Source organism: Bombina bombina, chromosome 2 (assembly GCF_027579735.1).
Source record: "Bombina bombina isolate aBomBom1 chromosome 2, aBomBom1.pri, whole genome shotgun sequence".
Classification (NCBI taxonomy): domain Eukaryota; kingdom Metazoa; phylum Chordata; class Amphibia; order Anura; family Bombinatoridae; genus Bombina; species Bombina bombina.
The window spans coordinates 366587787-366612213 of record NC_069500.1 but is presented as its reverse complement, the minus strand read 5'-3'; the positions used below and the strand labels follow the sequence as shown (position 1 = coordinate 366612213).

The window sequence follows — 24427 nt, the reverse complement described above, 5'->3', positions numbered from 1 at the left end:
TTCCGAAGGTCTTTGACCTAATTGAAAAATTTGGCGGGGATAGCTACTACAAGTCCAATGTAGCTAAAACTGAAGCATATGCCATGAACATTTCCGCAGAGCGATTACTCGCACTGCAGGATAAATTTGAATTTCAGTGGTCTACAGAATGCCTAACCCACCTGGGTGTAATGCTTAGTGACAATGTAGACACTATGATCAAACTTAACTTCGATAAGCTGACGGCTGAAATTAGATCCTTGACGATATCATGGGACCACCGTGAGATTTCTTGGCTAGGGCGTGTCGCCACGCTTAAGATGTCGCTCCTCCCGAAGGCCTTATATCTGTTTCGATGCCTCCCCTTTAATGTGCCCCATCGGATTCTTTAACAGATCCATAGAATTTTCCTCCGATATGTGTGGGGACACAGGATTCCCCGAATAGCGTATAAAATTCTCCAGAGACCCTTTTCTAAAGGTGGTATTGCGTTTCCAAACATATATCTCTATTATGAAGCAACGAGGCTCACTCATATCACTGCATGGGGAGTGGAGACAGGTAGACCAGGCTGGTACCACCTGGAACAATTAGCCAAATCTGGACCTCCGGGATGCTATCTGGGTACCTAAGCATGCGAACCTCCTAGCTCAGATCAATAACCCCATTGTCAGTCATTCTCTACGTATCTGGCACGAGCTTCGCCACAGACTGGGTGTTTCGCCCTATCCTTCTCCGATCCAGAGTCTGAGGGGTCTACTATGGAACTCACCAGAGATTCACTTTGATTTCTGGAAGAGTAGAGACATCACGAAGGTTTCTGATTTGTATCACTCGGGTACTCTTACAACGACCTCACAATTAGCAGGACCCGGTGGGGAAAACCCACTATGGTTTCGCTTTGAGAGCTTCAGAGTGCTCAGCATTGTCAAGGCAAGGGGATTCCCCACGACATCCCTCAGAGGGATCACGGGGTGGGAATCTAGATGGTGTCTGGGGGGACTGAGATCCCGTCCCATTTCGTTCCACTACACCACGCTTCTTAATGACTGTACACCTGGTGTGCCGTGGCAGATATGAGCCTGGTGTCGGGAGCTCAACATTACCATCTCTGAGGGCGACCTTGCTTATGCAATTACTGTTACTAAAAAGACGCTTCATTGTGTCACAGTTTTTGAGACATATATGAAAGGTGTGTTGAAGTGGTACAGAGTCCCAACCCGACTGGCAGCGATGTTCCCGTCCTCCACCAGGGAGTGCTGGAGACGGTGTAACCTTGAGGGCTCCGACCTCCATGTGTGTTGGAGCTGTCCGAAGGTTGCCCCCCTATGGAGAGAGGTTGAACTATTACTTAGCTCCATGAACCTTGATGTCCACTTGACACCTGAGATGGCTTTGCTTCACATTCTTCCGAGATCTTTCTCCCTGAACACCAAGAAGTTCTTAATTTACGCCCTGGCAGCGACCAAACTGTGCATAGCTCGGGCATGGAAACGGACTGAGGCCCCAAATTTAAATGTGATATGTGATGTGATGAATCACTTCGCAACCATGGAGAGATTTGTCGCCGGAGAAAACAATACCCTGAACTCTTACTGGGAGACGTGGTCTGACTGGTTTGAGCTTCGATAAATGAGACCTACCAGCAGTGCGATCTACTCCCGAACCGTGAGGAGGGAGTACATGCAGCCCCTTCCCCCCCCCCCCTTTTTTTTTTCTTCTTCTTCTTTCCTCTCTCTCTTTCTCTTCCTCCTCTTCCCCTCTTTATCTCTTTCTTTACCCTTTCTATGAGGGAGATGTGTATAATCTCTAATCATCAAGTTGTCTGGAAAATTAGTATGTGTGCCCTGTTGGCTCACACCCTATTTGCTCCCCTCCTAGGGCCAATTAATGCCCGGTATCTGATATTTTTTCTTTATATTAGCTATTATGTGAATGTACACTGCCGACATACAAGTTCTAATGTTTCTGATTATTTCAGCAAGTGAAAACAGAATTTATGCTTACCTGATAAATTACTTTCTCCAACGGTGTGTCCGGTCCACGGCGTCATCCTTACTTGTGGGATATCTCTTCCCCAACAGGAAATGGCAAAGAGTCCCAGCAAAGCTGGCCATATAGTCCCTCCTAAGCTCCGCCCACCCCAGTCATTCGACCGACGGACAGGAGGAAATATATATAGGAGAAACCATATGGTACCGTGGTGACTGTAGTTAGAGAAAATAATTCATCAGACCTGATTAAAAAACCAGGGCGGGCCGTGGACCGGACACACCGTTGGAGAAAGTAATTTATCAGGTAAGCATAAATTCTGTTTTCTCCAACATTGGTGTGTCCGGTCCACGGCGTCATCCTTACTTGTGGGAACCAATACCAAAGCTTTAGGACACGGATGAAGGGAGGGAGCAAATCAGGTTACCTAAACGGAAGGCACCACAGCTTGCAAAACCTTTCTCCCAAAAATAGCCTCCGAAGAAGCAAAAGTATCAAATTTGTAAAATTTGGCAAAAGTGTGCAGTGAAGACCAAGTCGCTGCCTTACATATCTGGTCAACAGAAGCCTCGTTCTTGAAGGCCCATGTGGAAGCCACAGCCCTAGTGGAGTGAGCTGTGATTCTTTCAGGAGGCTGCCGTCCGGCAGTCTCATAAGCCAATCGGATGATGCTTTTAAGCCAAAAGGAAAGAGAGGTAGAAGTCGCTTTTTGACCTCTCCTTTTTCCAGAATAAACAACAAACAAGGAAGATGTTTGTCTGAAATCTTTTGTAGCCTCTAAATAGAATTTTAGAGCACGAACTACGTCCAAATTGTGTAACAAACGTTCCTTCTTTGAAACTGGATTCGGACATAAAGAAGGTACAACTATCTCCTGGTTAATATTTTTGTTAGAAACAACCTTAGGAAGAAAACCAGGCTTAGTACGCAAAACCACCTTATCTGCATGGAACACCAGATAGGGCGGAGAACACTGCAGAGCAGATAACTCTGAAACTCTTCTAGCAGAAGAAATTGCAACCAAAAACAAAATTTTCCAAGATAGTAACTTAATATCTATGGAATGTAAAGGTTCAAACGGAACCCCTTGAAGAACTGAAAGAACTAGATTTAGACTCCAGGGAGGAGTCAAAGGTCTGTAAACAGGCTTGATCCTAACCAGAGCCTGAACAAATGCTTGAGCATCTGGCACAGCTGCCAGTCTTTTGTGTAGTAAGACAGATAAAGCAGAGATCTGTCCCTTTAGAGAACTTGCAGATAATCCTTTCTCCAAACCTTCTTGTAGAAAGGAGAGAATCTTAGGAATTTTTATCTTATTCCATGGGAATCCTTTGGATTCACACCAACAGATATATCTTTTCCATATTTTATGGTAAATCTTTCTAGTTACCGGTTTTCTGGCTTGAACCAGAGTATCTATCACAGAATCTGAAAACCCACGCTTCGATAGAATCAAGCGTTCAATCTCCAAGCCGTCAGCTGGAGGGAGACCAGATTTGGATGTTCGAATGGACCCTGAACAAGAAGGTCCTGTCTCAAAGGTAGCTTCCATGGTGGAACCGATGACATATTCACCAGGTCTGCATACCAAGTCCTGCGTGGTCACGCAGGAGCTATCAAGATCACCGAGGCCCTCTCCTGATTGATCCTGGCTACCAGCCTGGGAATGAGAGGAAACGGTGGAAATACATAAGCTAGATTGAAGGTCCAAGGTGCTACTAGTGCATCTACTAGAGTCGCCTTGGGATCCCTGGATCTGGACCCCTAGCAAGGAACCTTGAAGTTCTGACGAGACGCCATCAGATCCATGTCTGGAATGCCCCATAATTGGGTTATTTGGGCAAAGATCTCCGGGTGGAGTTCCCACTCCCCCGGATGGAATGTCTGACGACTCAGAAAATCCGCCTCCCAGTTTTCCACACCTGGGATGTGGATCGCAGACAGGTGGCAGGAGTGATCCTCCGCCCATTGAATTATTTTGGTCACTTCTTTCATCGCCAGGGAACTCCTTGTTCCCCCCTGATGATTGATATACGCAATGGTCGTCATGTTGTCTGATTGGAACCTTATGAATCTGGCCTTTGCTAGTTGAGGCCAAGCCCTGAGAGCATTGAATATCGCTCTCAGTTCCAGAATGTTTATCGGAAGAAGAGACTCTTCCCGAGACCATAGACCCTGAGCTATCAGGGATTCCCAGACCGCGCCCCAGCCCACTAGACTGGCGTCGGTCGTGACAATGACCCACTCTGGTCTGCGGAAGCTCATTCCCTGGGACAGATGGTCCAGGGTCAGCCACCAACGGAGTGAATCTCTGGTCTTCTGATCTACTTGAATCATTGGAGACAAGTCTGTATAGTCCCCATTCCACTGTTTGAGCATGCACAGTTGTAATGGTCTTAGATGAATTCGTGCAAAAGGAACTATGTCCATTGCTGCAACCATCAACCCTACTACTTCCATACACTGCGCTATGGAAGGACGAGGAACAGAATGAAGAACTTGACAAGAGCTTAGAAGTTTTGATTTTCTGACTTCTGTCAGAAAAATCCTAATTTCTAAGGAATCTATTATTGTTCCCAAGAAGGGAACTCTTGTCGACGGAGACAGAGAACTTTTTTCTATGTTCACCTTCCATCCGTGTGATCTGAGAAAGGCCAGAACGATGTCTGTATGAGCCTTTGCTTTTGACAGGGACGACGCTTGTATTAGAATGTCGTCCAAGTAAGGTACTACTGCAATGCCCCTCGGTCTTAGAACCGCTAGAAGGGACCCTAGCACCTTTGTGAAAATCCTTGGAGCAGTAGCTAACCCGAATGGGAGGGCCACAAACTGGTAATGCTTGTCCAGAAAAGCGAACCTTAGGAACTGATGATGTTCTTTGTGGATAGGAATATGTACGGAAGCATCCTTTAGATCCACGGTAGTCATAAATTGACTTTCCTGGATAGTGGGTAGAATCGTTCGAATGGTTTCCATCTTGAACGATGGTACCCTGAGAAATTTGTTTAGGATCTTCAAATCCAAAATTGGTCTGAAAGTTCCCTCTTTTTTGGGAACTACGAACAGATTGGAATAAAAACATAATTTATGCTTACCTGATAAATTCCTTTCTTCTGTAGTGTGATCAGTCCACGGGTCATCATTACTTCTGGGATATTACTCCTCCCCAACAGGAAGTGCAAGAGGATTCACCCAGCAGAGCTGCATATAGCTCCTCCCCTCTACGTCACTCCCAGTCATTCGACCAAGGACCAACGAGAAAGGAAAAGCCAAGGGTGAAGTGGTGACTGGAGTATAAATTAAAAAATATTTACCTGCCTTAAAAACAGGGCGGGCCGTGGACTGATCACACTTAACAGAAGAAAACATAATTTATGCTTACCTGATAAATTCCTTTCTTCTGTAGTGTGATCAGTCCACGGGTCATCATTACTTCTGGGATACCAATACCAAAGCAAAAGTACACGGATGACGGGAGGGATAGGCAGGCTCTTTATACAGAAGGAACCACTGCCTGAAGAACCTTTCTCCCAAAAATAGCCTCCGATGAAGCAAAAGTGTCAAATTTGTAAAATTTGGAAAAAGTATGAAGCGAAGACCAAGTTGCAGCCTTGCAAATCTGTTCAACAGAGGCCTCATTCTTGAAGGCCCAAGTGGAAGTCACAGCTCTAGTAGAATGAGCTGTAATTCTTTCAGGAGGCTGCTGTCCAGCAGTCTCATAAGCTAAACGAATTATGCTACGAAGCCAAAAAGAAAGAGAGGTAGCGGAAGCTTTTTGACCTCTCCTCTGCCCAGAGTAAATGACAAACAGAGAAGACGTTTGTCGAAATTCCTTAGTTGCCTGTAAGTAAAATTTTAGAGCACGGACTACATCCAGGTTGTGCAGTAGACGTTCCTTCTTTGAAGAAGGATTTGGGCATAAAGAAGGAACAACAATCTCTTGATTGATATTCCTGTTAGTAACTACCTTAGGTAAGAACCCAGGTTTAGTACGCAGGACTACCTTATCCGAATGAAAAATCAAATAAGGAGAATCACAATGTAAGGCTGATAATTCAGAGACTCTTCGAGCCGAGGAAATAGCCATTAAAAATAGAACTTTCCAAGATAACAACTTTATATCAATGGAATGAAGGGGTTCAAACGGAACGCCCTGTAAAACATTAAGAACAAGGTTTAAACTCCATGGTGGAGCAACAGTTTTAAACACAGGCTTAATTCTGGCCAAAGCCTGACAAAAAGCCTGGACGTCAGGAACTTCTGACAGACGTTTGTGTAACAGAATGGACAGAGCTGAGATCTGTCCCTTTAATGAACTAGCAGATAAACCCTTTTCTAAACCTTCTTGTAGAAAAGACAATATCCTAGGAATCCTAACCTTACTCCAAGAGTAACCTTTGGATTCACACCAATATAGGTATTTACGCCATATCTTATGGTAAATCTTTCTGGTAACAGGTTTCCTAGCCTGTATTAAGGTATCAATAACTGACTCAGAAAATCCACGTCTTGATAAAATCAAGCGTTCAATTTCCAAGCAGTCAGCTTCAGAGAAGTTAGATTTTGATGTTTGAAGGGACCCTGTATCAGAAGGTCCTGTTTCAGAGGTAGAGACCAAGGTGGACAGTATGACATGTCCACCAGGTCTGCATACCAAGTCCTGCGTGGCCACGCAGGTGCTATTAGAATCACTGATGCTCTCTCTTGTTTGATTCTGGCAATCAATCGAGGAAGCAACGGGAAGGGTGGAAACACGTAAGCCATCCTGAAGTCCCAAGGTGCTGTCAGAGCATCTATCAGGACTGCTCCTGGATCCCTGGATCTGGACCCGTAACGAGGAAGCTTGGCGTTCTGTCGAGACGCCATGAGATCTATCTCTGGTTTGCCCCAACGTCGAAGTATTTGGGCAAAGACCTCCGGATGAAGTTCCCACTCCCCCGGATGAAAAGTCTGACGACTTAAGAAATCCGCCTCCCAGTTCTCCACTCCCGGGATGTGGATTGCTGACAGGTGGCAAGAGTGAGACTCTGCCCAGCAAATTATCTTTGATACTTCCATCATAGCTAGGGAGCTTCTTGTCCCTCCCTGATGGTTGATGTAAGCTACAGTCGTGATGTTGTCCGACTGAAACCTGATGAACCCCCGAGTTGTCAACTGGGGCCAAGCCAGGAGGGCATTGAGAACTGCTCTCAATTCCAGAATGTTTATTGGCAGGAGACTCTCCTCCTGACTCCATTGTCCCTGAGCCTTCAGAGAATTCCAGACGGCACCCCAACCTAGAAGGCTGGCGTCTGTTGTTACAATTGTCCAGTCTGGTCTGCTGAATGGCATCCCCCTGGACAGATGTGGCCGAGAAAGCCACCATAGAAGAGAATTTCTGGTCTCTTGATCCAGATTCAGAGAAGGGGATAAGTCTGAGTAATCCCCATTCCACTGACTTAGCATGCACAGTTGCAGTGGTCTGAGGTGTAAGCGTGCAAAGGGTACTATGTCCATTGCCGCTACCATTAAGCCGATTACCTCCATGCATTGAGCCACTGACGGGTGTTGAATGGAATGAAGGGTGCGGCAAGCACTTTGAAGTCTTGTTAGCCTGTCCTCTGTCAGGTAAATCTTCATTTCTACAGAATCTATAAGAGTCCCCAGGAAGGGAACTCTTGTGAGTGGAACGAGTGAACTTTTCTTTTCGTTCACCTTCCATCCATGTGACCTTAGAAATGCCAGCACTAACTCTGTATGAGACTGGGCAGTTTGAAAGCTTGAAGCTTGTATCAGAATGTCGTCTAGGTATGGAGCTACCGAGATTCCCCGCGGTCTTAGTACCGCCAGAAGAGCACCCAGAACCTTTGTGAAGATTCTTGGAGCTGTAGCCAATCCGAATGGAAGAGCCACAAACTGGTAATGCCTGTCTAGGAAGGCAAACCTTAGGTACCGATAATGATCTTTGTGAATCGGTATGTGAAGGTAAGCATCTTTTAAATCTACAGTGGTCATGTATTGACCCTCTTGGATCATAGGTAAAATTGTCCGAATAGTCTCCATCTTGAACGATGGAACTCTTAGGAATTTGTTTAGGATCTTTAAGTCCAGGATTGGTCTGAAAGTTCCCTCTTTTTTGGGAACTACAAACAGATTTGAGTAAAACCCCTGTCCCTGTTCCGATCGTGGAACTGGATGGATTACTCCCATTAACAAGAGCTCTTGTACGCAGCGTAGAAACGCCTCTTTCTTTGTCTGGATTGTTGACAATCTTGACAGATGAAATCTCTCTCTTGGAGGAGAGTATTTGAAGTCCAGAAGGTATCCCTGAGATATTATCTCTAGCGCCCAGGGATCCTGAACATCTCTTGCCCAAGCCTGGGCGAAGAGAGAAAGTCTGCCCCCCACTAGATCCGATCCCGGATCGGGGGCCCTCAATTCATGCTGTTTTAGGGGCAGCAGCAGGTTTCCTAGTCTGCTTGCCCTTGTTCCAGGACTGGTTAGGTTTCCAGCCTTGTCTGTAGCGAGCAACAGCTCCTTCCTGTTTTGGTGCAGAGGAAGTTGATGCTGCTCCTGCTTTGAAATTACGAAAGGAACGAAAATTAGACTGTCTAGTCTTGGCTTTGTCCTGAGGCAGGGCATGGCCTTTACCTCCTGTAATGTCAGCGATAATCTCTTTCAACCCGGGCCCGAATAAGGTCTGCCCTTTGAAAGGTATATTAAGCAATTTAGACTTAGAAGTAACATCAGCTGACCAGGATTTTAGCCACAGCGCCCTGCGTGCCTGAATGGCGAATCCTGAATTCTTCGCCGTAAGTTTAGTAAGATGTACTACGGCCTCCGAAATGAATGAATTAGCTAGTTTAAGGACTCTAAGCCTGTCCGTAATGTCGTCCAGAGTAGCTGAACCAATGTTCTCTTCCAGAGACTCAATCCAGAATGCCGCTGCAGCCGTGATCGGCGCAATGCATGCAAGGGGTTGCAATATAAAACCTTGTTGAACAAACATTTTCTTAAGGTAACCCTCTAACTTTTTATCCATTGGATCTGAAAAAGCACAGCTATCCTCCACCGGGATAGTGGTACGCTTAGCTAAGGTAGAAACTGCTCCCTCCACCTTAGGGACCGTTTGCCATAAGTCCCTTGTGGTGGCGTCTATTGGAAACATTTTTCTAAATATCGGAGGGGGTGAGAACGGCACACCGGGTCTATCCCACTCCTTAGTAACAATTTCAGTAAGTCTCTTAGGTATAGGAAAAACCTCAGTACTCGTCGGTACCGTAAAATATTTATCCAACCTACACATTTTCTCTGGTATTGCAACTGTGTTACAATCATTCAGAGCCGCTAACACCTCCCCTAGTAATACACGGAGGTTTTCCAGTTTAAATTTAAAATTTGAAATATCTGAATCCAGTCTGTTTGGATCAGAACCGTCACCCACAGAATGAAGTTCTCCGTCCTCATGTTCTGCCACCTGTGACGCAGTGTCTGACATGGCCCTAATATTATCAGCGCACTCTGTTCTCACCCCAGAGTGATCACGCTTACCTCTTAGTTCTGGTAATTTAGCCAAAACCTCAGTCATAACAGTAGCCATATCCTGTAATGTGATTTGTAATGGCCGCCCAGATGTACTCGGCGCTACAATATCACGCACCTCCCTCTGAGCGGGAGATGTAGGTACTGACACGTGAGGCGAGTTAGTCGGCATAACTCTCCCCTCGTTGTATGGTGAAATTTGTTCAATTTGTACAGATTGACTTTTATTTAAAGTAGCATCAATACAGTTAGTACATAAATTTCTATTGGGCTCCACTTTGGCATTGCAACAAATGACACAGGTATCATCCTCTGAATCAGACATGTTTAACACACTAGCAAATAAACTTGCAACTTGGAAATACAATTCAATTAGAATAATATTAAAATGTACTGTGCCTTTAAGAAGCACAGAAGATCTATGACAGTTGAAAATTAATAAATTGAAACAGTTATAGCCTCAATCCTTGTAAACAACACAACTTTAGCAAAGGTTTAATTCCATTAGCAAAGATAACAAATTCTGAAAGCAGGAAACAAATTACAGAATAAACGTTTTTTATCTCAGTCAAACTATAATTCTCACAGCTCTGCTGAGAGAAATTACCTCCCTCAAAATAAGTTTTGAAGACCCCTGAGCTCTGTAGAGATGAACCGGATCATGCAGGGAATACAATGAGTTGCTGACTGAAATATTTGATGCATAGAAAAAGCGCCAAAAAACGGCCCCTCCCCCTCACACACAGCAGTGAGGGAGAACAGAAACTGTCAGAAAAACAGATTAAGCAACTGCCAAGTGGAAAAATGGTGCCCAAACATTTATTCACACAGTACCTCAGCAAATGAAAACGATTTTACATTCCAGCAAAAACGTTAAACATAATCTCTAGTTATTAAACAGCTTTATGTATTTCTTACAGTGTAATTCTAGTGAAGTACCATTCCCCAGAATACTGAAGTGTAAAGTATACATACATGACATTATATCGGTATGGCAGGATTTTCTCATCAATTCCATTGTCAGAAAATAAAAACTGCTACATACCTCTATGCAGATTCATCTGCCCGCTGTCCCCTGATCTGAAGTTTACCTCACTCCTCAGATGGCCGAGAACAGCAATATGATCTTAACTACTCCGGCTAAAATCATAGCAAAACTCTGGTAGATTCTTCTTCAAACTCTGCCAGAGAGGTAATAACACACTCCGGTGCTATTTTAAAATAACAAACTTTTGATTGAAGATATAAAACTAAGTATAATCACCATAGTCCTCTCACACATCCTATCTAGTCGTTGGGTGCAAGAGAATGACTGGGAGTGACGTAGAGGGGAGGAGCTATATGCAGCTCTGCTGGGTGAATCCTCTTGCACTTCCTGTTGGGGAGGAGTAATATCCCAGAAGTAATGATGACCCGTGGACTGATCACACTTAACAGAAGAAATCCCATTCCTTGTTCCTTTATTGGAACTGGGTGTATCACTCCCATCTTTAACAGGTCTTCTACACAATGTAAGAATGCCTGTCTCTTTATTTGGTTTGAGGATAAGTTAGACATGTGGAACCTTCCCCTTGGGGGTAGTTCCTTGAATTCCAGGAGATAACCTTGAGAAACTATTTCTAGCGCCCAGGGATCCTGAACATCTCTTGCCTGAGCAAAGAGAGAGAGTCTGCCCCCTACTAGATCCGGTCCCGGATCCGGGGCTACTCCTTCATGCCGTTTTGTTAGCAGCGGCAGGCTTCTTGGCCTGCTTACCCTTGTTCCAGCCTTGCATCGGTTTCCAGGCTGGTTTGGGTTGTGAGGCATTACCCTCTTGCTTAGAGGATGCAGAATTAGAGGCCGGTCCGTTCCTAAAATTGCGAAAGGAACGAAAATTAGACTTATTTTTGGCCTTGAAAGGCCTATCTTGTGGAAGGGCGTGGCCCTTTCCCCCAGTGATGTCTGAAATAATCTCTTTCAATTCTGGTCCAAATAGAGTTTTACCTTTGAAAGGGATGTTAAGCAATTTTGTCTTGGATGACGCATCCGCTGACCAAGACTTTAGCCAAAGCGCTCTGCGCGCCACGATATCAAACCCTGAATTTTTCGCCGCTAATCTAGCTAATTGCAAAGCGGCATCTAAAATAAAAGAGTTAGCCAATTTAAGTGCGTGAACTCTGTCCATAACCTCCTCATATGGAGTCTCTCTACTGAGCGACTTTTCTAGTTCCTCGAACCAGAACCACGCTGCTGTAGTGACAGGAACAATGCACGAAATGGGTTGTAGAAGGTAACCTTGCTGTACAAAAATCTTTTTAAGCAAACCTTCCAATTTTTTATCCATAGGATCTTTGAAAGCACAACTATCTTCGATAGGAATAGTAGTGCGTTTGTTTAGAGTAGAAACTGCCCCCTCGACCTTAGGGACTGTCTGCCATAAGTCCTTTCTGGGGTCGACCATAGGAAATAATTTCTTAAATATAGGGGGGGGAACAAAAGGTATGCCGGGCTTTTCCCACTCCTTATTTACTATGTCCGCCACCCGCTTGGGTATAGGAAAAGCGTCGGGGTGCACCGAAACCTCTAGGAACTTGTCCATCTTGCATAATTTCTCTGGAATGACCAAGTTGTCACAATCATCCAGAGTAGATAACACCTCCTTAAGCAGTGCGCAGAGATGTTCTAATTTAAATTTAAATGTCACAACATCAGGTTCAGCTTGTTGAGAAATTTTTCCTGAATCTGAAATTTCTCCATCTGACAAAACCTCCCTCATGGCCCCTTCAGATTGGTGTGAGGGTATGACAGAACAATTATCATCAGCGCCCTCCTGCTCTTCAGTGTTTAAAACAGAGCAATCGCGCTTTCTCTGATAAGTAGGCATTTTGGATAAAATATTTGCTATGGAGTTATCCATTACAGCCGTTAATTGTTGCATGGTAATAAGCATTGGCGCACTAGATGTACTAGGGGCCTCCTGCGTGAGCAAAACTGGTGTAGACACAGTAGGAGATGATGTAGTATCATGTTTACTCCCCTCATCTGAGGAATCATCTTGGGCAATTTAATTATCTGTGGCAGTACTGTCCTTACTTTGTTTGGACGCTATGGCACAATTATCACATAAATTTAAATGGGGAGACACCTTGGCTTTCATACATATAGAACATAGCTTATCTGAAGGTACAGACATGTTAAACAGGCTTAAACTTGTCAACAAAGCACAAAAAACGTTTTAAACAAAACCGTTACTGTTTCTTTAAATTTTAAACAGAAAACACTTTATTACTGAATATGTGAAAAAGTATGAAGGAATTGTTCAAAAATTTCACCACAGTGTCTTAAAGCATTAATAGTATTGCACACCAAATTTCAGAGCTTTAACCCTTAAAATAACGGAACTGGAGCCGTTTACAAATTTAACCCCTATACAGTCCCAGCTATAGCCTTTGCTGAGACCCAACCAAGCCCAGAGGGGAATACGATACCAATTGACGCCTTCTAGAAGCTTTTCCAGCAAATTTCAGATCCTCACACATGCATCTGCATGCCCTGCTCTCAAAAAACAACTGCGCAGTAATGGCGCGAAAATGAGGCTCAGTCTACAACTAGGAAGGCCCCCTGACTGGAAAAGGTGTCTAACATAGTGCCTGCCGTTTAATAAACGTTCCCCAAGTTTATAAATGCAAATTGTCAGCATAAATATGAATAAAATGCCCAAATAAAGCAATCGATTTAGCCCATAAAAATGTCTACCAGTTTTTTAGCCCATATTAAGCCCTTTATTCTGTTTGTTTGACTAAGAAAATGGCTTACCGGTCCCCATGAGGGGAAATGACAGCCTTCCAGCATTACATCGTCTTGTTAGAAATATGGCTAGTCATACCTTAAGCAGAAAAGTCTGCTAACTGCTTCCCCCAACTGAAGTTACTTCATCTCAACAGTCCTATGTGGAAACAGCAATCGATTTTAGTTACTGTCTGCTAAAATCATCTTCCTCTCACAAACAGAAATCTTCATCCTTTTCTGTTTCAGAGTAAATAGTACATACCGGCACTATTTTAAAATAACAAACACTTGATAGAAGAATAAAAACTACATTTAAACACCAAAAAACTCTTAACCATCTCCGTGGAGATGTTGCCTGTGCAACGGCAAAGAGAATGACTGGGGTGGGCGGAGCCTAGGAGGGACTATATGGCCAGCTTTGCTGGGACTCTTTGCCATTTCCTGTTGGGGAAGAGATATCCCACAAGTAAGGATGACGCCGTGGACCGGACACACCAATGTTGGAGAAATGTACGTTTCTGTTAACCACACCTATTGCTATAATTTTGTTCAGGATATGCTTTGCTGTGATGTTATTTCAATATTACTGTACGGTGAATCTCTATTTAATAAAGAAAAATATTTAAATAAACACAAATATATATGTATATATTCATATATATTTTATAATCTGCTGCCCATTGCTGCATGACTTACCCGCTTCGCTGTGCTAGGTTCTCAGCCGTGTCTCATGTCATGAGAATGAGGCTCCGATTAAATCACGCTCTGGCGACCACAATGCTTCCCTATTCGCATTGCGCCTAATCTTTTTAATACCAGCACACATTTACGTGCACTGGTATTACTAAGTGGAGCTGGGGTTTTTTTCAATTTTTTTTTGTACACAAACAACTTGCTTGTTTTCTTGTAAAATTAGCAATTTGAATTTCTCACTGTAGCCTCTCACCTCAGTGTGATAAGAGTGGAGACATTTTTTGAAACTTAAGTTTCATTCAGCCAGTTCTGAGCATGTGCAAATCTGACCCCATGCTTATCTAGTCTATTCACTTAAAGGGACACAAAACCCAAATTTTTTCTTTCATGATTCAGATAGAGCAGGGGGTAACCAACCTTGGCACCCCAGATGTTCATGATGCTCAGACACACTTTTTAGACTGGCCCAGTATCATGGGAAATGTAGTTCCAAAATTTCTGGGGTGCCAAGGGTGCCAAACGAATAAAAATTGATAATGGAGTAAATTAGAAAGTTGGTTAGAATTGCATGCTTTATCTGATAAAGCATGCAATTCTAAGCAACTTTCTAATTTACTCCATTATCAATTTTTATTCGTTTTCTTGGTATCTTTATTTGAAAAGCAGAAATGTAATGCTTATGAGCTGGCCCGTTTTTGGTTCAGACCTGGCTAGCACTTGCTGATTGGTGGCTACATTTAGACTTAAGTGTCCCTTTAAGTATAAGCCACTGCTCAGTGCTTTTTTTTATAACAACAAAACAGACTATTTAATATTCCTTAAAAGGGATAGAAAAGGAAAAAATTAAATGTGCATGGGTGCATTTAAATTTAAAATAAGATTGTTTTCAATATACTTTTTAGCAAAAATGCTTTAAGTAAAAGTTACTATTTTTCAGTGGCATACGCGCATATCCTGTGAAGGCCCGTGCATCAGTATTAAAACATCACAGCTTCTCAGAGAGTCAGCAGTGGCTTGTAGGACACACATTATGTATTTAGAAGCAATACACACTACTGTCAGCTCTCTGAGCAAGCATGGTGTTTGAATACTGGTGCACAGGATATGTGCATATGCCACAGAAAAACAGTAATAGCTTTGACTGGAAGCATTTTTGCTGATGAAAGTATACTGCAAAAATGTTTCTGTTTACAATTGAAATGCACACAAGTACATTTCATTTTGACCTTTATGTTGAAGCTGAATATTGGTTTCTTTAGTAACATGTTGATCCCAGAGGCAGAACTTATTTTCATTTACTGCAATGAGATTTGTTTTTTTGTGAAAATGTTTCTGCAGGTCATTTTTAAAATTAATTCAGTTTTAAATTAGGCAGTTAAGCACAAGCTCACTTGCAATGTGTTGATTTACTGTAGAATAAAGTCATTTAAAAGTTTTTTTATGTATTGCAGCAGTTGAAAATTGAATTGCAAATTGGAGAAAAATGTAGTAGTCAAAACTTTGCAGACTGAAAAGATTAGGGTGCAGGTTGAAAAAATCCCTGAGAGGCAGTCATCAATCAATGAGCTGCCATTTTACAGCACTGCTCTGTATTTGACTGTTCTCTTCAAACAGCACTTTCTTCTGGCTGCACTGTATTAAAAGGGACAGTAAATGTAAATAATAATGTTACATAATTCTGCACTATGCGCAGAATTATGTAACATTCTTAGCGACAGCTTTAAAAATCAAAAGATTTTTTTAGCCCTCAAAGTTGCACTTACCTGGTCTCCTTTCCATAGTCTTCTGATCATGTCGTCTTTTTCAAAAGCGGGTTTGCGGGCGCACTATCTAATCACAGCACGCCTTATCGCACTATTGAACTAAATGTAACTCACTCCCAGACCATAGTTCATTGAGTTCAATAGTGCGATTGGGCGCGCTGTGATTAGACAGTGCGCCCGTGATCCCGCTTTTGAAAAAGAAGACATGATCAGAAGACCCTAGAGAAGAGACCAGGTAAGTGCAACTTTGAGGGCTAAAATCTATCAAATCTTTTGATTTTTTAAAGCTGTCGCTAAGATAATGTTACATAATTCTGCACTATGTGCAGAATTATGTAACATTTTTTACATTTACTGCCCCTTTAAGGAAAACTTACACAGTGCAGCCAGAGCACAGTGCTGTTTAAAGAAAACATGCTGATGTGGAACAGAGCTGCAAAGCAAATGTGTTAACAGTTCCAGCATATGTCCCATTCTTTCTGCAGACCTGCTGCATTTTTTGCGATGACATCTCAGATCACAGCATGTTTTCTGGCTTGGGATGACGTTTAACAAATACTGAGAGCATAAATCGACTAAACCTTTATAAAGTTTCTAAATGTAGCCCTTGTATGTGTGGTTTTTTTGTTTGTTTGTTTTTTAGTGTGTTCTGAATTGTCAGTTTATTTCTAGCCAAACTCAACTACTGATGCGTTCCCCTACAGTGTATTTTGAATTCATGTGTGTTGAATAATAGCAGTAAAGTTCTGTACAGCTCAGCAGCTATATGTGTAATAATACAGAGAGATAGATATGAAAGATATTTTTATGTGAGTAAATGTTAAAAATAACTACCAATATAAAAAATGTAAATGATTTATAAATTATATACTCACCAGAATCGTCTCCTTTATTTCCAGATTGGCACAAACCAAATGGCAGTATGTGCCAAGGCCCAGAATAAACCTTTTTATGTGGTTGCAGAAAGCTTCAAATTTGTCAGGCTCTTTCCTCTGAACCAGCGAGACGTGCCAGATAAGTTTAAGGTAAGAGTTTTTGAAAGATTATCTGTTACTGGAAATGTGCACTATGACTGAGTTTGTATGTTAATAAATGAGTTTGTCCTTTCTCTATTGGGGTTAGCAGATTTATTGCTGGCTGCTTTAAAAAAGGGAAAGAGATTAACATAAAAAAGTCAGCTTTAAATCCTTTTAAAAAATGTATCTACTTTTTTTTCCTACTTAACTACTTTTGGCTTTTTGTAGATATATTTAGTTTTGTGCTTTTTCTATTTAATTTTAATTAAACCCTAAATTAGTGCAAACATTGCACTCTGAATAACGCAGTGCTTCCTAGAACTGCATTCTCATCTACTATATATGTTAAATAAGTAACATGTTTCCTTCTCTTTAGTATAAGGCCGACACACAGCAACAAAACAAAGACCTGCTGGAGGAGCACCCATGGGTAGACTACACCTCCCCATCACTTATTACACTGCTCTTCACAGACCTTGGTGTCCTGACACCCTCTGCTATCAGTGATGAACTTATCAAACTATACCTGTGATACCATTAAAGATTTATTCTAATTTAAACCACTTCTGCTGTCTTGCAAATAGCTTAGATTAGCGGAAATCGTTTTAAAGATCCAAATATGGAAACTGCAATAGTTGCACTTCAAAAATTATACTAAACAAAGTTTTATAAAAGAAAAAAAAATTGTATATTGCAGGGGAACCTGTACAAAGTTCACAGGATTAAGTGGCAGAAAATGGGATATAAGGACATCTTCCTGCTTATGATACTTGGGATTCTGCTAATCATTTCATCATAGAAAGAGTTCCAGACCTCAATATCTGACTTTGCATTTAATAACCATTCATATGAATTACAGTCAATATATACTTTCTTTGTAAGTTATTTATAGGATCAAAGTTCAACTGGTTGTTTTATTTATGGTATCTTACATTAAATATATACAGTGTTTACTTTTCACAGATATAAAAACTTTAGGATTCATAATAAAAAACAAAAAACGATTACGTATGTCTGTAGATCAGAACACTTATTGTAATAGCTCCTGCACAGCAGAAGAGTTAAACAAGAATTGTTAGAGCTTAAAGGGACAGTTTACCCAAAAATGTTATCCCCTTTAATTTGTTCCAAATCTATTTTACCTGCTGGAGTGTATTGAATTGTTTACAAGTAGCTCGGTTACCCTTATTTCGACATTTGAAATAGCTGATTTAGCCTGTGGTATCCCTACCTATACTGAAAGTTTTTGGACTTAAAAGGGACAGTTTACTCAAAAATGGTCTCCCCTGTAATTTGTTCCCAATGATTCACTTTACCTGCTGGAGTGTATTAAATTGTTTACATGTATTTCCATTACCTTTATATTGGCATTTAAAATAGTTTATTTAGCCTGTGGTATCCCCACCCATCCTGAAAGTTTTTGGCCTCAAGGCCAAGCTGTGTTAATGCAGTCAGTAGAAGAAATTACACTCCCAGTGGGGTATAGAAAACATAAGGTAATAAAATGTTAATTTTCCATTGTTCTCTCCAAGTATTGGTGATTGGTTTATGGACAGATATAAGATAAAGAAGCAGGTATATGTACACAATGTGATAAAGTAATGAAATTGGATTATACCTACAAGCTCAACCTATTTTATTAGGTTGTGGCTTCAAAACACAAAATCTGCTAATTCATATATACAAATAAGCCTTAAAAAAGCAAAGCTCATACATTTTATACTCTGCAGATGGTAAAAAAGTAATTGGAACCATATTAAGGGATAAACAATTTTATAGTATACTGTCCCTTTAAGTCCAAGTTATTGAGAAGCCTATGTAAACATAGCCAGTAGAAAACAATTACGCTCCCGGTGGGGAGTAGAAGAGATAACTAATAAAATGATAATGTTCCATTTCTCTCTCTAAGTATTGGGCTTTGGTTTACAGACAGATATAAGATAAGGAAGCAAGTGTGTATACACAAAGTGATAACATAATGAGATCTCATTTTACCTGCAAGGTCAACCCATTGCAATAGGCTGTGGTTTCAAAGCACAAAACCAGCATTTCATATCGACAAATAAACCTGAAAATGCAGTTTCTCATACATTCTATACTCTGCAGCTGGTATAACAAGTCTTTGAAAATACATTAAGGGAAAACAATTTTACTGTATACTGTCCCTTTAATATGGACATTGTTAACAAAACATTCTTGGATTTAAAAAAATTAAAACATATTTGGGTAAAACTAAACTTGAATTTTATGTTAGCTGCTCGTTTTTTACATCCTGGGTACTATGTAATAAATTCTCAAGAACAGTAATTCTCAACAGGGAGTTAGAGCTTAACATGGGGGGGATAAAAAAATAATAATCCCAAAATGCTCCATATATTTCTTTAAACAAACTTTAAACTGCAAAGGGTTTGTAGTGATCGTGTTACTGTCCTGTATTTCTTAATATTAAAACGGTGCCTTAAGTAAAATACTCTTCACAACAAAAAGTGAAGAGAAAAAAATGGAGACTTCTAACTTCAATTTTAGATCTTTCACCATCATCTGTTGAAGAAATGGTTGTGCTCCAAGGTTTTTGCAGTACAAATAAGCCATATTTACTTTATATCTATGTGAAATGAGGTCCCAATTATTTGATGCCTTAGTCAAGAAGCTCAATCAGAATCCTCTGATCCAAGCTCAGACTGTTTCCCTCCAGCAGTAAATTGTTTCTCAAATTCTTCCTCTGTGATTTTACCCTTCTTCAGTCTCTTTAGTAATCTGGTATCACGGAGGAGCTCGTCCACATCTTTATCATCAATATCAGAACCCTACAAAGCAAGCAGACCATTGGTACATTAAGCAATAAAAGATAAAAAAGATCACATTTATAGATAAGGTCTCTACAGGTACCAAGTGCCAGGTCATTGTGCACTCACATCTTCTACTGGTGGGACAGAGGAAGGTCTAGACCTCAATTTGAGTCCCTGCATGCCAACTACACAACAGTCAGGCCCTGTTCTCTTCCCCAGACCATGTCTGTGTCACTGGCAGAATATTCTCCTGCACTGTCCTCCACCTTTAAAGTCCTGCAGTGATGTCTTTTCAGTTATTAGTATGACATTTAGGAGAAAAAGCTGCCATACATATTAGAAATAGCAAGGCAACAGGAGGGAGAGTATTTGGAGACAAGGTCTGAGATATAGGGGGAGCAATGCAATTGAGGGCCTTGTATGTCAGAGTCAGAATTTTGTGTTTAATCCTGGAGGCAAGAGGAAGCCAGTAAAGGGATTGGCAGAGAGGTTCAGCAGATGAAGAGTGAAGTGTAAGGAAGATTAGCCTGGCAGAGGCATTCATTATGGATTGTAAAAGGAGCTAGGCGGCAGCTAGGGAGACCAGAGAGGACGGAGTTGCAGTAGTTGAGGCGGGAAAGGATGAGAGAGTGGATTAAAATCTTAGTTGTGTCTTGTGTAAAGAAATGTCTAATTTTAGAGATGTTTTTAAGGTGGAAGCAGCAGGATTTAGCCAAGGACTGAATGTGAGAAGTGAAAGAAAGTCAAATGTGACCCCAAGACTTAGGGCTTGCGGGGTAGGGGTAATGATGGAGTTGTCAACAGTTATAGAGAGATGGGGGGTGGAGATTTTAGGAGGAGGAGGGAAAATAAGGAGCTTAGTTTTGGAGAGATTTAGCTTAAAGTGAAGGTAAATTTTCATAAATGAGTGCCCGGTTTTTAAAAATAGTTACTATAAAAAAAAAAAAAAAAAGGGGGCACTTTCATTCATGAAAGTTTACATTGCAGCAGTTGAGTTAAAATACTTAGCTTTTTCTTCTTCCAAGCTGGACCAGCGATCCTCCGCCCACTTCTCATGCTGTACTTAGCACAGCAATGACGAAACCGGCTTCCTCCAATCACGGCATGGCCTCAGGAAATTTTTGCTCGGGGGGGGGGGGGGGGGGGGAGCCGAAATTCATCATTGCTGACGTAAGTACAGAGCAGCTGTGGGCTCTGGGGGATTGCTGGTCCGGCTTGGAAGAAAAAGGTAAGTATTTTAACACGCTGCAATGTAAACTTTTATGAATGAAAGTGCGCCTGTTTTTAATAGTATTTTTAAAAACAGGACATCCAGGAAGAGATGTGAGAAACAGTTAGTGACACGGGTTAGCAAGAAAGGAGATAGGTCTGGTGCAGAGTGGTTAGATTTGGGTGTCGGCATACAAATGATATTGAAACTCGTGGGACTTTATTAAGGAACCTAATGATGACGTGTAGATTGAGAAGAGAAGGGGAACAAGGACAGAACTTTGCGGTACCCCAACAGAAAGTGGTGACGGGGCAGAGGAAGACCCAGAGAAGGCTACACTACTGTTAGACAGGTAGGAAGAGAACCACAAGAGGGCTGTGTCTCCCTTTTAATGAATTAGAGAATGTCAATTTTACACTGTGTCTGTTTAAAGGGATAGAAAGGTCAAAATGAAAATGTGCAAGGGTGCATTTAAATTTTAAATAGAAGCATTTGTGCAATATACTTCCATTAGCAAAAATGCTTGTAGTAAAAGTTATTATTGTTTTTCAGCAGCACGGGCCCTCACAGCTTTTTTGCATATGCCGCTGAATAACTTTTACTAGAAGCATTTTTGCTAATGGAAGTATATTGCAAAAAATGTTTCTAGTTAATATTCAAATGCATCCAGGCACATTTCAATGTCGACCTTTCTATCCCTTTAAGCCCTCTATACTTGTGCATTTGTTAGGCTTGAGCTGATCAGAATACCCTGATGCTCTGTTTTACAAATCATGGAATATTACAGTCAGTGGTGGCTAAATTCTAAGCAAACCAGTTCCCATAAATATAGAATCTAAGAATACAAGAGCAGTTATATCAGCTTGATGCTAAAAAATACATCAAATAATTGTACCTCTTCGTTTTTCCTTTTCAAAGCTAATTTCTTCTTCTTTTCCTTCTTGGATTTTTGTTTTGACCAGGGTTTATTCTTTATATAATTTTTCTTGACCGTGGTTTCTTGTTTCTCACTTCTTTCCTGTAGCATCTTCTGCCTTTGCTTTTCCCTGTGCTTATCTTTATAACGAATAGAGTCTGTATCAATTGGGGTGGGTACAAACTCTGGAAATTCCTTGCCTCTCAGCTCTGGCATCCGGGGCATTTTCAGTAGAGCAAATCCACGTGCAAGAGCAGCAAAATCTATATCTGAGAGTAACAAAATCAGAATCTTATTATTAGAAAAATAAAAAACAGTAGTTACAGTTTAGCCTCAAGATATAATCTGTATACACCTAGAGCGCAGCACATTAAATGGACATAAAACCATATTAAATGGACGTATATACCAAACAGCAGTTGTGCACTGAACTGTAAATGTTACGTTTATAAAAATATTTTCATTATTTATTTTAAATCATTTTCCTATAAATTAAAGTGAATAAAAAAAACTTTAATGAATTAAAGATCAGGATCAAAAAAATACTTTTAAAAACAGGGGCACTTTAATTCATTAAAGTTTACAAAGCTGCTTATTTTTTTTAAAAAAAAAAACCTTTGGTAAACATAACTCCTATCCTCCGCCTGCATCTCCTGCTGTATTTAGCACATGGATGACTAATCTGGTCGTTAAGGGGTTAAAAGGGCCATAATAGTATTTAAAAAAAAAAAAAAAAAAACTTTGGACCAGCGGTGCTCTGCAGATCCCGCTTGGTACGTCTACTTAAAATTACAAGACATTTATTTTGCATTGCAATAGAACATCATATCAGCCAAGTCTAGACATTTGCAGATAAGTCACTGCATTAGTTAGTATAAAGGGATTAGTTTTGAAATTGCTATCTACTAAAGCCAATTAGGCAAAAATATGTAGCCGGGTTAGCCTTGAGAAGTCTGCATGTTGCATTTCCAAAAAAAATCAACAAGACAGAGAGAGTGAGTTGAGTTTTCATTGAACAAAACAACTTTATCAATAAACCTAAAGGAGCGAGTACAATTAATACTCTGCACCTGCTATAAGTCATAGGTAACATACAGGGAGTGCAGACTTATTAGGCAAGTTGTATTTTTGAGGATTAATTTTATTATTGAACAACAACCATGTTCTCAATGAACCCAAAAAAACTAATTAATATCAAAGCTGAATAGTTTTGGAAGTAGTTTTTAGTTTGTTTTTAGTTATAGCTATTTTAGGGGGATATCTGTGTGTGCAGGTGACTATTACTGTGCATAATTATTAGGCAACTTAACAAAAAACAAATATATACCCATTTCAATTATTTATTTTTACCAGTGAAACCAATATAACATCTCAACATTCACAAATATACATTTCTGACATTCAAAAACAAAACAAAAACAAATCAGTGACCAATATAGCCACCTTTCTTTGCAAGGACACTCAAAAGCCTGCCATCCATGGATTCTGTCAGTGTTTTGATCTGTTCACCATCAACATTGCGTGCCTCCACAGCCTCCCAGACACTGTTCAGAGAGGTGTACTGTTTTCCCTCCTTGTAAATCTCACATTTGATGATGGACCACAGGTTCTCAATGGGGTTCAGATCAGGTGAACAAGGAGGCCATGTCATTAGATTTTCTTCTTTTATACCCTTTCTTGCCAGCCACGCTGTGGAGTACTTGGACGCGTGTGATGGAGCATTGTCCTGCATGAAAATCATGTTTTTCTTGAAGGATGCAGACTTCTTCCTGTACCACTGCTTGAAGAAGGTGTCTTCAAGAAACTGGCAGTAGGACTGGGAGTTGAGCTTGACTCCATCCTCAACCCGAAAAGGCCCCACAAGCTCATCTTTGATGATACCAGCCCAAACCAGTACTCCACCTCCACCTTGCTGGCGTCTGAGTCGGACTGGAGCTCTCTGCCCTTTACCAATCCAGCCACGGGCCCATCAAGACTCACTCTCATTTCATCAGTCCATAAAACCTTAGAAAAATCAGTCTTGAGATATTTCTTGGCCCAGTCTTGACGTTTCAGCTTGTGTGTCTTGTTCAGTGGTGGTCGTCTTTCAGCCTTTCTTACCTTGGCCATGTCTCTGAGTATTGCACACCTTGTGCTTTTGGGCACTCCAGTGATGTTGCAGCTCTGAAATATGGCCAAACTGGTGGCAAGTGGCATCTTGGCAGCTGCACGCTTGACTTTTCTCAGTTCATGGGCAGTTATTTTGCGCCTTGGTTTTTCCACACGCTTCTTGCGACCCTGTTGACTATTTTGAATGAAACGCTTGATTGTTCGATGATCACGCTTCAGAATCTTTGCAATTTTAAGAGTGCTGCATCCCTCTGCAAGATATCTCACTATTTTTGACTTTTCTGAGCCTGTCAAGTCCTTCTTTTGACCCATTTTGCCAAAGGAAAGGAAGTTGCCTAATAATTATGCACACCTGATATAGGGTGTTGATGTCATTAGACCACATCCCTTCTCATTACAGAGATGCACATCACCTAATATGCTTAATTGGTAGTAGGCTTTCGAGCCTATACAGCTTGGAGTAAGACAACATGCATAAAGAGGATGATGTGGTCAAAATACTCATTTGCCTAATAATTCTGCACTCCCTGTAGTGACAGTAAACATTGTGAGGTTTTTATATAACATGTTTATTGCAAATGCGTTTTACTATGCATAACTATTTATTTTGCCCCTTTTACAAAGCTTGAAATGCACCCTGCTGACTTCTCAAGGCAAACCCTTATACATAT

The 24427-nt window shown here is 41.1% G+C and overlaps 2 protein-coding genes across 2 annotated transcripts in view; one reads left to right on the top strand and one right to left on the bottom strand.

Annotated features, from left to right (window-relative positions):
- EIF2B1 (eukaryotic translation initiation factor 2B subunit alpha) overlaps positions 1-17292 on the top strand; it is a 71357-nt gene extending 54065 nt beyond the window's left edge. The window contains exons 8-9 of the mRNA XM_053701817.1: positions 16616-16741; positions 17109-17292. Of these exons, the coding sequence (XP_053557792.1) occupies positions 16616-16741; positions 17109-17264 (282 nt within the window). The 3' untranslated portion in view covers positions 17265-17292. The remainder of the gene's footprint in view (positions 1-16615; positions 16742-17108) is intronic.
- Positions 17293-17550: 258 nt separating this feature from the next.
- DDX55 (DEAD-box helicase 55) overlaps positions 17551-24427 on the bottom strand; it is a 46287-nt gene continuing 39410 nt past the window's right edge. The window contains exons 13-14 of the mRNA XM_053701815.1: positions 21627-21916; positions 17551-19539 (exon numbers count right to left, since the gene is read on the bottom strand). Coding sequence (XP_053557790.1) covers positions 19384-19539; positions 21627-21916 — 446 coding nt within the window. The 3' untranslated portion in view covers positions 17551-19383. The remainder of the gene's footprint in view (positions 19540-21626; positions 21917-24427) is intronic.